Source organism: Mesoplodon bidens, assembly GCF_964165515.1.
Source record: "Mesoplodon bidens genome assembly, chromosome: 2".
NCBI lineage: Eukaryota > Metazoa > Chordata > Mammalia > Artiodactyla > Ziphiidae > Mesoplodon > Mesoplodon bidens.
The window spans coordinates 50,889,824-50,903,142 of record NC_138177.1 but is presented as its reverse complement, the minus strand read 5'-3'; the positions used below and the strand labels follow the sequence as shown (position 1 = coordinate 50,903,142).

Genomic DNA, 13,319 nt, shown 5'->3' with positions numbered 1-13,319 from the left:
TAAGTATGAAACAGGTACCAGAGGTCAAAGTGGACATATTACCTATATTATGTGACCTTACAATACATAATTACACGTAATATTGTGAAATACTTTTTATCATCTCATAAAATGGTGTGCTGTGGTTTAGCAGAGAATCTCCCTGTAATCTTTTTTAAATAGTATCTATTAGATCTAACAGTATAAATGTTATAGTGTAACTATCTTATGGAATCCAAACATTTCTACATGTTAACTCTGTTCTATGTAGAATAAAAGCATCTGGAAAATGTGGAAAAAAAAAGATTATGTTTTGAAATTTTTCTGTCCATAATTATCACTGTAAAAGACTGTATTACATTTGATGTATCATAATTCTTTTAAAATTTTCCTTAGATAGGACGTTTCTAATGCTCACAAGTTCTTGCTAGTATAGACAATATAGGCAATAATATAATGAACAGCTTACAATTTAAAATCATTTTGGTCAATTTAGATTAATCGTAAGAGTAGGAGTAACCATCTACTTGGTTAAAAAGCTTATGACTCTCATTTGCAACAATGTGGTTGGACGTATAGGGTATTATGCTTAGTGAAATAAGTCAGGCAGAGAAAGAAAAATACTCTATGTTATCCCTTGTATGTGGAACCTAAAAAATAAAACAAATGAATGAATATAACAAAACAGAAACAGACTCACAGATATAGAGAACAAGCTAGTGGCTACCAGTGGGGAGACAGAAGCAGGAAGAGGCAAGATAGGGGTAGTGGATTAAGAAGTACAAAATACTATGTATAAAATAGTTAAGCAATAAGGATATATTGTACAGAGCATGGAAATATAGCCATTATTTTTTGTAACTTTAAATGAAATCTAATCTATTAACAATTGAATCACCATGTTGTACACCTGAAATTAATATAATATTGTGAATCAACTCTACTTCAATTTAAAAAAAAAGCTTATGACTCTTTACTACATTTCTCAAATCTTCTTTCCACTTGGAACATCCTTTTCCTTAATCATTGTATCTAAATCGTAATCACTTTCAAGGGCCCAAAAAACTATGCCGTCTACCTTGACCATTTTCCTGTCTCCTCCTCCTCTTAAGACAGAAGTCAGCCTCCTCCCATGCAAGCGCCCATAGCACAGTTTTCATGAGAGGGGCTTGCTTCATTCTAAACACACTGAATTAATGATATGTATATATGTGTCTATTAACAGGCTGTAGGCTACCCGAGAGGCTGTTTCTTGTTCTCCCTCATAACTTCCCCTAGAGATTTTCCATTATTTCAAGCTCTCTTCTGTATTTTGTTTGTATTTTACCAAGAGTTCCTATGCGTTTGGAGTAGAGGTCAGAGTCAGAGATGGGAGAAACTTGTCATACTAGATCAGTATAAAATCTTGACAAGAAAACCTAAGGATTCTTACTTCTTTCGCCCTCTGAAAAAAGAATAAGAAAATATATTCATATGTGTTGCAACATCTCAAACTGAAAAAAGAATAAGAAAATATATTCATATGTGTTGCAACATCTCAAATTGAGGTGTAAGTTTCATCCAAAAGGCAGTGAGCAATATTACAACATAAGATTTGGGAACCTGGTTTTATAAACAGGATGTCTGGGAGATCCAGAGGAGAGTTTGGGTTCTAACTCTACTTTTGTCTCGATAAGTCATTTTTAAGGATATAGCTGTTCTGAGCCTATTTTCCCAAAATGAGACATTAATTTTTGCCTCATAAGTTTTGGTTAATTGGGGGTTAATTTTTGCCTCATAATTTGCATCTCATATTAAAAAATGAAACAGTAATTCCCTGGCAGTCCGGTGGTCAGGACTCCACGCTTTCACTGCCGAGGGCCCAGGTTCAATCCCTGATTGGGGAACTAAGATTCCCCCAACCCGTGCGGCACTGCCAAAAAAAGAAAAGAGAAAAAAAAAAAAAAAGGCATGTACCTTAGCTGTGATCTGAGCTTCCCATTCTCTTTCAGACAGGAAATTAAACCTTTCCCTCCCCATTAATGCGTTTCTAATTCTGGTCTTAGACAATCACTACACTTGGTCATTCTACATCCACACACACACACACACACACACACACACACCCCATGCAAATGCAGCTGGTTACTATGAAGTTGCATTTCGGCCCAAAGAAAGAAAAATCTGAAACCAATTTCAGAACCAAGAGGAAATTTTATTCATAGGAGTATTTCTATTACGCAGTCTGCTCAGACAATGTCAGGGCAACATTTTTGTCTTCAAATCAGCTTTCCTTGTTTCCAGAGAACATTTTACTTTCTCCATCATTAAGCCACTTTTCTTTAATCTTTGTGTAAAGTTCTCTATGGCTTGGCAAAGTTCCTCACTCTCCTGAAAGGCAAGCTGAAGAAAGAACATTTTTTGAAGTTAACAATTTAAGAACTGAGACTCAGCTCTACACTCGGAAGTTAATGAGTAGTGTTTAGGTACCCAAATGGGGGCTCAGAACAAGGCTAGCTTCAGTACGGATCTGGGTCTTCAAATGATGAATCATTTAAATTTGCAGGATGGCTGGGGGCTGCCTAGGGCCCCTTTCAGGATGCTGCCAAGTGTCCCTCTCTTCCCCCTGGGGTACAGAGATATATATAAAATCTTGCAACTTGGTGTGTCTTGGGGGAAGTTATCACTGCCTGCCCCTTTGGTACTTCTTTATTTTCTGAAAATAAAATTTAGTGGCTTAAATCTACTTGTCATCCCAGTAATAAATATAGACTAAAAGAGGAGTCTCAATGAAAATGGATCTGTTCAGCATTTTTGTGATATTTTTTTGAAGTCTAGAAAAATTTTAGAGACTTTTAACAGCAATACTTCCAAGTCTAAGACATAAGTTTATGTACCTTGCTCTTTAAAGCACATGAGACAACAACCCCTACCAAAAGGGCCTCATAAGGTATTAATGATGATGGTGGAGAATGGGAATTCATATACAAAAACATGAGTTACTAGTTTATAGGCCCCACCCTACAATCAGGCCAAGACCAATCCATTCAAAGACATTCCAAATTGAACAGCTATTTACTGAGCATATGCCAAGAGCGACACCAGGCCCTGGAGGCACAGCTGTGAATAAGACAGAAAAGAGCCCACTCTTACCAGTGCCTTCTCCAACTCCAACTCAGCTGGTTTGGGAGCTTCTTGGATCAACTCACAGACTGGAAGGGTACTGCTCCACTCCCCATCAATGCACTGTTGGTGCTGTGTGCCCACCAGGAAGTACCTGGATGCAAGTTAGAATGGCAACAAGGTTTACACTTCCACTTCTTGAACTGGGCAACTAAAGCTGGTTTTATGTAACAGTATTTCAGTATTTCACACTGTAATAGAATCTACTTTTCTGCCCCAGAGCCCTAATGCATGCTTAAGTTATCTCAATATTACAAAGCAGTCATAAAGTAAAACCACTCTCCTGGGGGTAGAGAGGACCCAAGTGATGAGTCAGACTGTAAGACATGGAGGAGTGAAAAATTCTAAATATGTATTTTTACGCACACAGTTTTTGGGTGGGAAGGGTGAGGGAGGAAGCTCTTCATTGTTCAGTAACTTTAAAAAAGCATCTGTCATCTATGCTCTAAAAAGGAGTAGAAAGCTAGAGACAGCCTTCAAATAAATCTTGGGGAACTGCTTAAAAGGAGCCTCAGCTCTTAATCAGAAAAACATGAGAGTTGATGGCAAAATGCATTGGAGGTAAATAATGAGATTGAAATGCCAGTGAGGTCACAGGCCAGGAAAAGAATAGGTTAGGAGATCTGTAAGCGGGTGACCGGGTAGTCTAAGTTAAGGTTAGACTTTAATTACTATGTCCTAAGAATCTCTACTCTAAATAATTCTATTTCTGTACTTCCATACATTCTGTGGTTTTTCTTGAGTTTTTTGTTCTGAGACTGCTTAGAAAAACATACTTTTTTCGGGGGGGTGGCTGCATTGGGTCTTTTGCTGTGCGTGGGCTTTCTCTGGTTGCGGCAAGAGGGGGCTACTCTTCGTTGCGGTGTGAGGGCTTCTCACTGCAGTGGCTTCTCTTGTTGCAGAACACAGGCTCTAGGTGTGTGGGCTTCAGTAGCTGTGGCACACGGGCTCAGTAGTTGTGGCACACAAGTTCTAGAGCGCACGCTCAGTAGTTGTAGCGCACAGGCTTAGTTGCTCCACGGCATGTGTGATCTTCCTGCACCAGGGCTCGAACCCGTGTCCCCTGCATTGGTAGGTGGATTCTTAACCACTGCACCACCAGGGAAGCCCCAGAAAAACATACATTTTAAATATTTTATCTTGTCTTAGCTAAGAGAAAAAAGAGTGATACTTCTATTAGGATAAATAGGAGGATCAATCTGTCTTCTAGGGCTTGGGGAGAGCTGGCAGTGGGCTAAAGCAGCTCACAAAATCAGCATGTGCAGGACTTCCCTGGTGGCACAGTAGTTAAGAATCCACCTGCCAATGCAGGGGACACGGGTTCAAGCCCTGGTCTGAGAAGATCCCACATGCCGCGGAGCAACTAAGCTTGTGCTCCACAACTACTGTGCCTGCGCTCTAGAGCCTGCAAGCCACAACTACTGAGCCCACGTGCCACAACTACTGAAGCCCGCGGGCCTAGAGCCTGGGCTCAACAACAAGAGAAGCCACCGCATGAGAAGTCCACGCACTGCAATAAAGAGTAGCCCCCGCTCTCTGCAACTAGAGAAAGCCCACGCACAAAAACAAAGACGCAACGCAGCCAAAACTAAATTAATTTTTTAAAAAGTTAAAAAATCAATTCAAAAAATATATATATCAGAATGTGCTAGGTAATCAGGAGACTAGGTTGAGACAGACTGGGTCTTTTCCAAAACAAGGCTATTAGTCAATGGGCAAGGTCTCATATTTAAAAAGCTGCAGTACACTTACCTCGCTTCACAGTAATAAGTAATGGAAGATCCCGAGTTGAAATCTATTCCTTCAAAATAGCCATGAGTTGGATTCTCAGGAGGGCCACAGTCTCCTGAGAGACAGGAGTATAAGAATGACAGCTGTGAAGTCCAGTAATGCTCAATTAACAACGCCAGGCCCCTAAGTGCAACTGTGTAGTCCAGCACCTGCCACCTTCACAGCAGCCCATGTGGGATCTGGGACATGTTCTCCATTCATTTCCTCTGGTCAAATCATATTTATCCATGAGAAAGACTCCCTCCCCTGGCTCATTCTCTGAGTCATTAATGATGTGAGATTGGCAGAAACTTTGTGATTGGCAAGAACTTGAGGAAAGGAAGGTTAAGTTATAGAGATGCTAATTGTCAGTGTACAAGAAGGGGAAAATTAGGCTATAGGTAGAGATGGAAGAAGTAATTCCTGAAACAGTAAATAGTGTGAGCTCAAATGGAGGTTGACTACCCCTGTGTGACAGTTGTACCATATGAGAGATTCAGCAAAAAACGGAAAAAAGAGCTGCGAGGAAAGAGGATGAGTCCGTAAAATTATGGAAAGAGAGTTGGACAAGGTACTAGATGTTGTGAGTTTTGGTTTTGGCTGCTCCACTGACCACATGGCATGTAAGAAGCCATTTTACCTTTCTCAGCTTCCTTCTTTTTAAAAAATTAATTAATTAATTAATTTTTTTTTTTTTTTGGCTGCATTGGGTCTTTGTTGCTGCATGCAGGCTTTTTCTAGTTGCAGCGAGCAGGAGCTACTCTTCGTTGCAGTGCACAGGCTTCTCACTGCAGTGGCTTCTGTTGTGGTGGAGCACGGGCTCTAGGCCTGCAGGCTTCAGTTGTTGTAGCACGTGGGCTCAGTAGTTGTGGCTCTCAGGCCTTAGAGCCCAGGCTCTGTAGTTGTGGCTCACGGGCTTAGTTGCTCCGCGGCATGTGGGATCTTCCCGGACCAGGGCTCGAACCCATGTCCCCTGCACTGGCAAGTGGATTCTTAACCACTGCACCACCAGGGAAGTCCTCAGCTTCCTTCTTAATCTATAAGATGAGCAGGCTAAATAATATTATCCCTAAGGTCCCTTTCAGCTCTGAGGTTATATGAGTCTAAACTTGTTGATCAAGATTAACAGCTGGGCTTCCCTGGTGGCACAGTGGTTGAGAGTCCGCCTGCCGATGCAGGGGACACAGGTTCGTGCCCCGGTCCGGGAAGATCCCACATGCCGCGGAGTGGCTGGGCCTGTGAGCCATGGCCGCTGAGCCCGCGTGTCTGGAGCCTGTCCTCCGCAACGGGAGAGGCCACAACAGTGAGAGACCCATGTACCGCAAAAAAAATAAATAAATAAAAATTAACCGCTAAATTAAGAATAATTATGTATTTACTGAAGCACAAAGTCTTCAAAACAAATAGATAACTAAAACAGCAAAGCATAAAAGAGTATGTATAATACTATTTTTGTAAAACACAGGCACATACCAACATATATGAACAGAAGAATAAAAGTCTGAAAATTATATACCAAAGTATTCTGTTATCTCTGGGTGGTAGGTTTGTAGGTAATTAAATGTTTTCTTCTTTTATTTTCTGTATTTTTCCACAACAGAGATGTATTACTTCAGCAGTTAATAAATAATTTTTAAAAGATCAAAACCTGAATTCAAAAGTTGTGTGGAAGCAAGGAAAAAGAATTTCAATGAGTTGATTAAGGAAGTCCAGTGTCCCAAATGGACACCTCACCAAAGATATACAGATGGCATATGAAAAGATGCTCTACATCATATGTCATCAGCAAAGTGCAAATTAAAACAACAGTGAGATACTATTACACATCTATTAGAATGGTCAGTCTCTGGAACACTGACAACACCAAATGCTGGAAAGGTTTTGGAACAACAGTATTCATATACTGCTAGTGGGAATTCAAAATGGTAGAGCCCCTTTGGAAGACAGTTTGGTGGTTTCTCACAAAACTAAATATATTCTGACCACATGATCTAACTCCCAAAGAAGGTGAAACCTTACATCATAGAAAAAAAACCTTCACATGGATATTTTTAGCAGTTTTATTCATAATTGTCAAAACTTGGAAGCAACCAAGATGTCCTTCAGAAAGTGAATGGAAAAGTAAACTGTGGTACATCCAGAAATGAAATATTATTCAGCACTAAAAAGAAATGAGCTATCAAGCCATGAAAAGACATGGAGAAACCGTAAATGCATGTTACTAAGTGAAAGTAGACACACTGAAAAGGCCACACAATGTATGATTCTAATTGTATGACATTCTGGAAAAGGCAAAACTATGGAAACAATAAAAAGATCAGTGGTTGAGAGGGGTGGGGGAAGCAAAGTGATAAATAAGCAGAGCACAGAGGATTTTTAGGGTGGTGAGAATACTCTGTATGAGATTATAACGATGTACATATGTCATTATACATCGGTCCAAATCCATTGAATGTACAACACCAAGAGTGAACTCTTAGGTAAACTATGGACTTTGAATGATAATGATGTGTCAACGTAAGTCTATCAATTGTAACAAATGTACCACTCTTGTGAGTGACGTTGATAATGGGGGTGGGGTGGGGGGAGGCTGTGCATATGTGGGAACAGGAGCAATAGGGGGAGTCTCTGTATCTTCCTCTCAATTTTATTAGAAACCTAAAACTGCTCTAAAAATATAAAGTATTGAAATAATTAAATTTGCAATGTTAGATGTGTACCATTCCAAATGAGATTTTAAAATTAATTTTTTGTTTCCTATTTTTTAATTTAAAATTCTGGTTAGGAGTGCATTATAATACCAAGTCTGTCCATCCAAAATCTTTTCTTTTATTCATGTCTTATTTTAGGTCCTTTGGTAAATTTTCCTATAGGTCTCATGAATGGAATTATTTTTACATTTCAATATTCATCTGATAACTATTACTAGAAAGTGAAAACTGTTGATTTTTCAATATTTATTTTGTATCGAAGAATGAAGTTTTTAGTAGAATTTCTTGGATTTTTCAGGTATATTTTGCAAATAATGATATCCTATGACTCACCAATCATTCTAGGACTCTATTCTATAGAAATAGTAGCATAGACATAAGGATGTATGTGTATAGACATATATATATACAATAACATTCATTTCACCATTGTTTGTAATAGCAAAAATATGGAAGTATAATAAATGTTCATCAATATGAGAGATATGGAATAAATCACGACATATCCACATGTAGTTAAAAAGCAGGAGGTAGAGCTATACATACCGATCTGAAAAAGATTCCCATGTATATTGTTATATGAAAAAAGAAGCTATTTAAAAAATATATATAGCAAAGTCCCATCTTTGTATGTATATATGTGTGTTGGTATGTGTGTGTGTGCATTTATTTAAAATATCTGTGTAAACATAAGAAAAAGTCATTAAACCCATCCAACTAATTACCTCTGAGAGCTATGAACTGTAGTGATAAAAGGAGGTATTTTCAACTCTTATTTTATGTAATATTGCAATAATGAGTTATGGTATTTTTCCCCCTGTTTTTGTTTATCTTTCAAAAAAAAAAACACGTTATCACTTAATCTTGAAATTAAAAAAATACATAGTCGGATGTCCCAAACTACCCTGTGTTAGATCTAGTAGTACAGGAATCCTACTTGGGGTGCGGGGGTGGGGGGGCAGGTGTTGTTTATTGTTTGGGTGCTGATCATTTCATTAGAATACATTGCTTGTGTTGAGCTTGGCTTTTTCTTGGTTGCCTGCTAGATCCTAAACCCTTCCCAGATACAAAAAAGAGGACAGCGTTGTGGGCATGTGGTGAATGGCTAGACTTTCACTGCCGATCAGTATCTTTGGGATTTGCACTTTTTTTCTCTTATACTTACTGCTTTTGCAGACAGGAAAGGGAGGCACCCAAGTGTGGTTCTCTAGGCACCGGCTCCAATTGCTGCCCTTGAGGATGTAATGCTCATTGCACTTAAATGTGACAGTGTCATTCACATTCACAGGCTCCAAGGAACTAAACTCACCATTCACCAGCAAAGGGTCAGGACAGTGGCCCACTGAAGAAGAAAACAGGCAGAGATCTGAAAGGGCTAAGCAGAAACCCACCACAGCAAAGGCTAGACCTCCTCAGGCTTCATCAAGAAAATTGAAAATGAGAAGTAAAACTGCACCTTTTAATATGGACTGGTACATGGTACGAAACCATATCAGTGCAGAATGAGAAAAGACTGGGTTGCCCTTAACTGTGGTAGAAAATGTCTTGATCATGCACAAGAGTGACAACTGACATTTGAACTTACTAAAATTAAGCATGTAGTTGGAAATTACCAATAGCATGTTCATCGTTCTCTTACGTTAAGCATTGCTCAAAATTCTTGAGCCTATGTTTGAGGCAAATGTTTCCTTCCCTTTCATCCTGTCAAATACACACATTAGTCATCATTTTTTACTTTGTTTTCTTTTGTTCTGCCCAGGTGGAAAAACAGGAGGATACAGAGGGATGTGAATTTGGTTGTATGAATAAAGGATAAATATACAGGTGTGCTTTAGGTATAAAGGAGAACTTTACACTCTAGGTTTAAAGGAGAACTAATCCAGCTATTCCTAAAAACAGTATTAATAAAGAGAATGTGGACTAATTATTCTCCATCTCTACAGACACCACAAATGAGTTTTATGAACCTGAACAAATCAGTTAGATTTCAGTTATCACATCTGTAAATTGAGAACATAAATTTTCCCATTTGAAACATTATATGATGGGGCTTCCCTGGTGGTGCAGTGGTTAGGAATCCACCTGCCAATGAAGGGGACACATGTTCGAGCCCTGGTCCAGGAAGATCCCACGTGCTGCGGAGCAACTTAGTCTGTGCGCCACAAGTACTGAGCCTGCTCTCCAGAGCACGCGAGCCACAATTACTGAGCCCACATGCCACAACTACTGAAGCCCGTGCGCCTAGAGCCTGTGCTCCACAACAGAAGCCTGCACACCACAATGAAGAGCAGCCCCCACTCACCACAACTAGAGAAAGCCTGCGTGCAGCAACGAAGACCCAAAGCAGCCAAAAATAAAGTAAATAAAATAAATTTATTAAAAAAAATTATATGATGGATGAAATGGAATGATAAGATATATTTACTTCAAAATAATAATAATGCAAAGCAGAATTGTAGATTAAAAAAGTCGTGTTGATCATATATATGAATTCATTTTACACTTCTCTCTTTTGTATATGTTTAAAATTTTTCTTAACTTAAAAATTTTAAAGCAATATGATATTAAACAAATTACAGCCCCCCCCAAGAAGTAGCTTTAATATGTAGAAGAAATCCTTTCCTTCTTGTAGGGATGATTGCGTCTACTAATTCAACTAAATTAATACTAAGAGCTGATTATGTACCTACTAAAAGAAGTTCCACAACTAGAGTGCTTTAAAAATGTATTACTAGAAGTTGAGAATTTTTTTTCTTATAAAGTCTTACCATGGCCTACTGGAGGTACGATATGAAAGAATACAGAGGGATGACAAGGTGAACAAAGTAGCAGAAAGATCAAACTTACAGCGGCACTCGGGAGCGGGGGCATTCCATTCCTTAGATGCATTACAAAAAAGGGTTTTCTCTCCTACCAGGTGGTAGCCATTGTTACATAAGTAAGTCCCCAGAATTTGTCCTTCCCCCTCCTTTGCAATAAATATGCTATTGTCCACTGGGGGGAGTTCTGGACAGATCTCTGTTGGAGGGAAAAAAAACAAACAAAAAACAGATTCGTTTGACGTATCACATGCCCTGAGGAAGCACTTACTAGAGTCCCTATCCAGGTGTCTTTTGGCTTGATTATTAATTCTGATTCCTTGTACTCTTCCATGTCCATGTACCTCCACATCCCTTCCTGCCCAAGGATTCCCAAAGTTTTGTTTTCAAAAGGATAACAGGAGTTTTACTCAAGTTCAGCCATAAGTTATCCACTCCTAAAAAAAACAATCCCCTTTCCAAATAGTGGTGCTGGAGTTTATCATAAATAAGACCTCTCAAGATTTTGAAATTGGTACATTTTTTGTTCCCAGAACAGAAAGGGAAAGTAGCAGACAATGACCCACTTCATAGAGCAAAATCATTAAATATTTACTATGCCCCTATTGAGTTCAGAGCATTAGGCCAAGTAATTTGAGATTTTTCAATGACAGAAATATATTTTATAAACTTCAATTTCATTAAAACCCCAGATAGAATGCCTCATAATCCACAAGCTGATATCATGCCTTACAAACTGAGGTTTAGAAAAGCATACGTACCATCTGAGGCAGAAATCAGCCACATATCCACAAGACAGCACATAAACCAAAAAAACATCTTGCGATCAAAATTGTTTGACCCGGGTTGGAAATAACACAGCCTAGGATCCTGGCTTAGATCAAAATAGGTCTTCTCACACCACTTGAGATCAGACCAACCACCTCCTTCCTAGAGAAGGGGTTTTCTTGATTTCTCTTCCCTGGAAGGAAAAAAATTCTACAGCAGGAAATAAGAGTAGCTGTAAGGAAGTTGGTACAAGGAGGGATTTTGCAAAAACCCAAAGGGGTGATAAAAAAGAGTTGCCAGTTTTAAAACTCAGTTTCAGAAATGGCCCAAGTGTTGCTTATGCAAATCCAATTGACCAGTCCCTTTGAACTGCAGGCTGATCCTTCCTCAACAGATTTGGGCCAAATGGTCTTGCCATGACCTTCACATCTGTCGATATTTGCCAGTGTTTACAGTCCACCTTCTGTAACTCTCTCCAGCACTGTGGGTAGAGGCGGGGAGGTGGGGATGGAGGTGTACATCCCTTGTGCTTTCCCAAGTAAAACCCAACTCTGGGTGCTACCTCCTCCCCCTTTCTCAAATACCAGGTATCCTAAGACTGTAAGCAGCATTGAAGACTGAAAGTTCAAGGAAGTCAACTAACCTTACCTGATTCCAACCTTCCAGACCATATGGCTTCCCAGAAAGGAGCTGGTCCTTGTGGATTCCAAACTTGAGAAGGACTCCAAAGTCCTGCAGCAACACAATGTCCTCATTTGCCAGGTCTGCACCAGGCTTCCCTTTCCATGGTCTTCTGGGCAGGATTTGACCCGAGTCCAGAGTCAACCAAATGAGCTAAGAGAGAGATGAGGGGAATGCTTTGGTCTTGGGAATGAAGCATGTAAAATTGCTTTTGGGTTCCCATAGATTCTTGTTCATGATGATTACAGCCATTAGCTAGTTGTCTGTGCTCCAATTACAAAACTGGGGTAAAAGTCCTACAAAATCTTAAGTTTAAATAAAATAACAAATATAAAGCATAATAATAAATATAAAAACACAGTAAGGTCTCAAATGTTATTCTCATCCCCACCCATTATCATTACTTTGTAATGATTTGTTCATGTCTTTCTTCCACACTAGACTATGTTAACAAACAAAATTCAAGATCTAATTGGCTTTATTCAACAATTCGTTAATCGGGCAGCATCCCACCTAGTAAATACAAGGGCACTCTGAGGAGTTGTACAAAATGGAGGGTTTTTATAGAAGGAGAGTGGGGCAAGGAATTTACTAGCAAAAGAAAAGGAAGAATTGTTTCAGGATAGGTCACCTTCTTTGGGGGAAAAAATGAGAGTCTAATCATGCAGATTACCTCATTAGCGCTGACCAGAAAATTCCAGACTGGCCCAATTAAGAGTATATTCCTGGGGAAGGTCAAAATTGCAATTAGGTCAAGTATTAATATTAAATCTAGGTTTGGTATCAGGACTTTAGCACAGATTACATCATTTGGGACCTGTGGTTCCCTCTTTAACAACTGTCAACAATTCTAGAACAGGGATTGTGCCTCATCTGTGTTTGCATTCCCTTCCTCTGCATTGCATAATGAAAAGTATTGATAGAATTGTCTGCTAAATGAATAAAGCAATGCAGAGTAAATGAAAAGAAGAGTCACCCAGAAACTCTACCACAGCCCCTCAAATCCATACTGATAACTTATTTATTATATACTGCTTTTATGGTTTTTCTGTGTCTTTGGTCAACTAATATGTGAGCTCCTATAGTGCAAGCATCTTTTAAAGTATAATTTTCCAAAAATTAATAACATGACATTCATGTAAATATAAAATGAACAAGTGTCAAAGATTTCACTCAACTCATTAATAAATGAGGGAACCATTAAGATGCTACAGTGAATTTAAAGAAGAATTTGAGGAACAGATATATAATATATAGTCAGTCAAAGGCATTCTAAAATGACTTTTCTGCTAGAAGCAAAACTGGTTAATATACAGGGCAACAAACTATAATACTTGAAATCAGATTTTCTAACTGATGGAAATTAATTGAATCTCTACTGGACAAAATTATTTTGCTTTTCCCTGATTGGGAATCATTTGCATTGTTC

The 13,319-nt window shown here is 39.0% G+C and overlaps 1 protein-coding gene across 1 annotated transcript; it reads right to left on the bottom strand.

Annotated features, from left to right (window-relative positions):
* Positions 1–2,152: 2,152 nt before the first annotated feature.
* On the bottom strand, positions 2,153–11,638 carry C4BPB (complement component 4 binding protein beta). The gene is made up of 6 exons (XM_081254825.1): positions 11,203–11,638; positions 10,470–10,640; positions 8,788–8,964; positions 4,894–4,987; positions 3,112–3,235; positions 2,153–2,361 (listed from the first exon to the last, which is right to left on the bottom strand). Exons 1-6 carry the CDS (start codon positions 11,258–11,260, stop codon positions 2,218–2,220), a joined length of 768 nt encoding a protein of 255 aa, XP_081110951.1. The 5' UTR covers positions 11,261–11,638; the 3' UTR covers positions 2,153–2,217.
* Positions 11,639–13,319: the final 1,681 nt, after the last annotated feature.

Bases quoted from the DNA above. Each gene is read 5' to 3' on its own strand.
- C4BPB (XM_081254825.1), bottom strand. From the start codon at position 11,260: ATGTTTTTTTGGTTTATGTGCTGTCTTGTGGATATGTGGCTGATTTCT. The intron at 10,641-11,202 runs GTACGTATGCTT...TCCCTCCAACAG, and splicing joins GCTGATTTCTGCCTCAGATG to AGATCTGTCCAGAACTCCCC. The intron at 8,965-10,469 runs GTAAGTTTGATC...TTTCTTCTTCAG, and splicing joins CCCCGCTCCCGAGTGCCGCT to TGGGCCACTGTCCTGACCCT.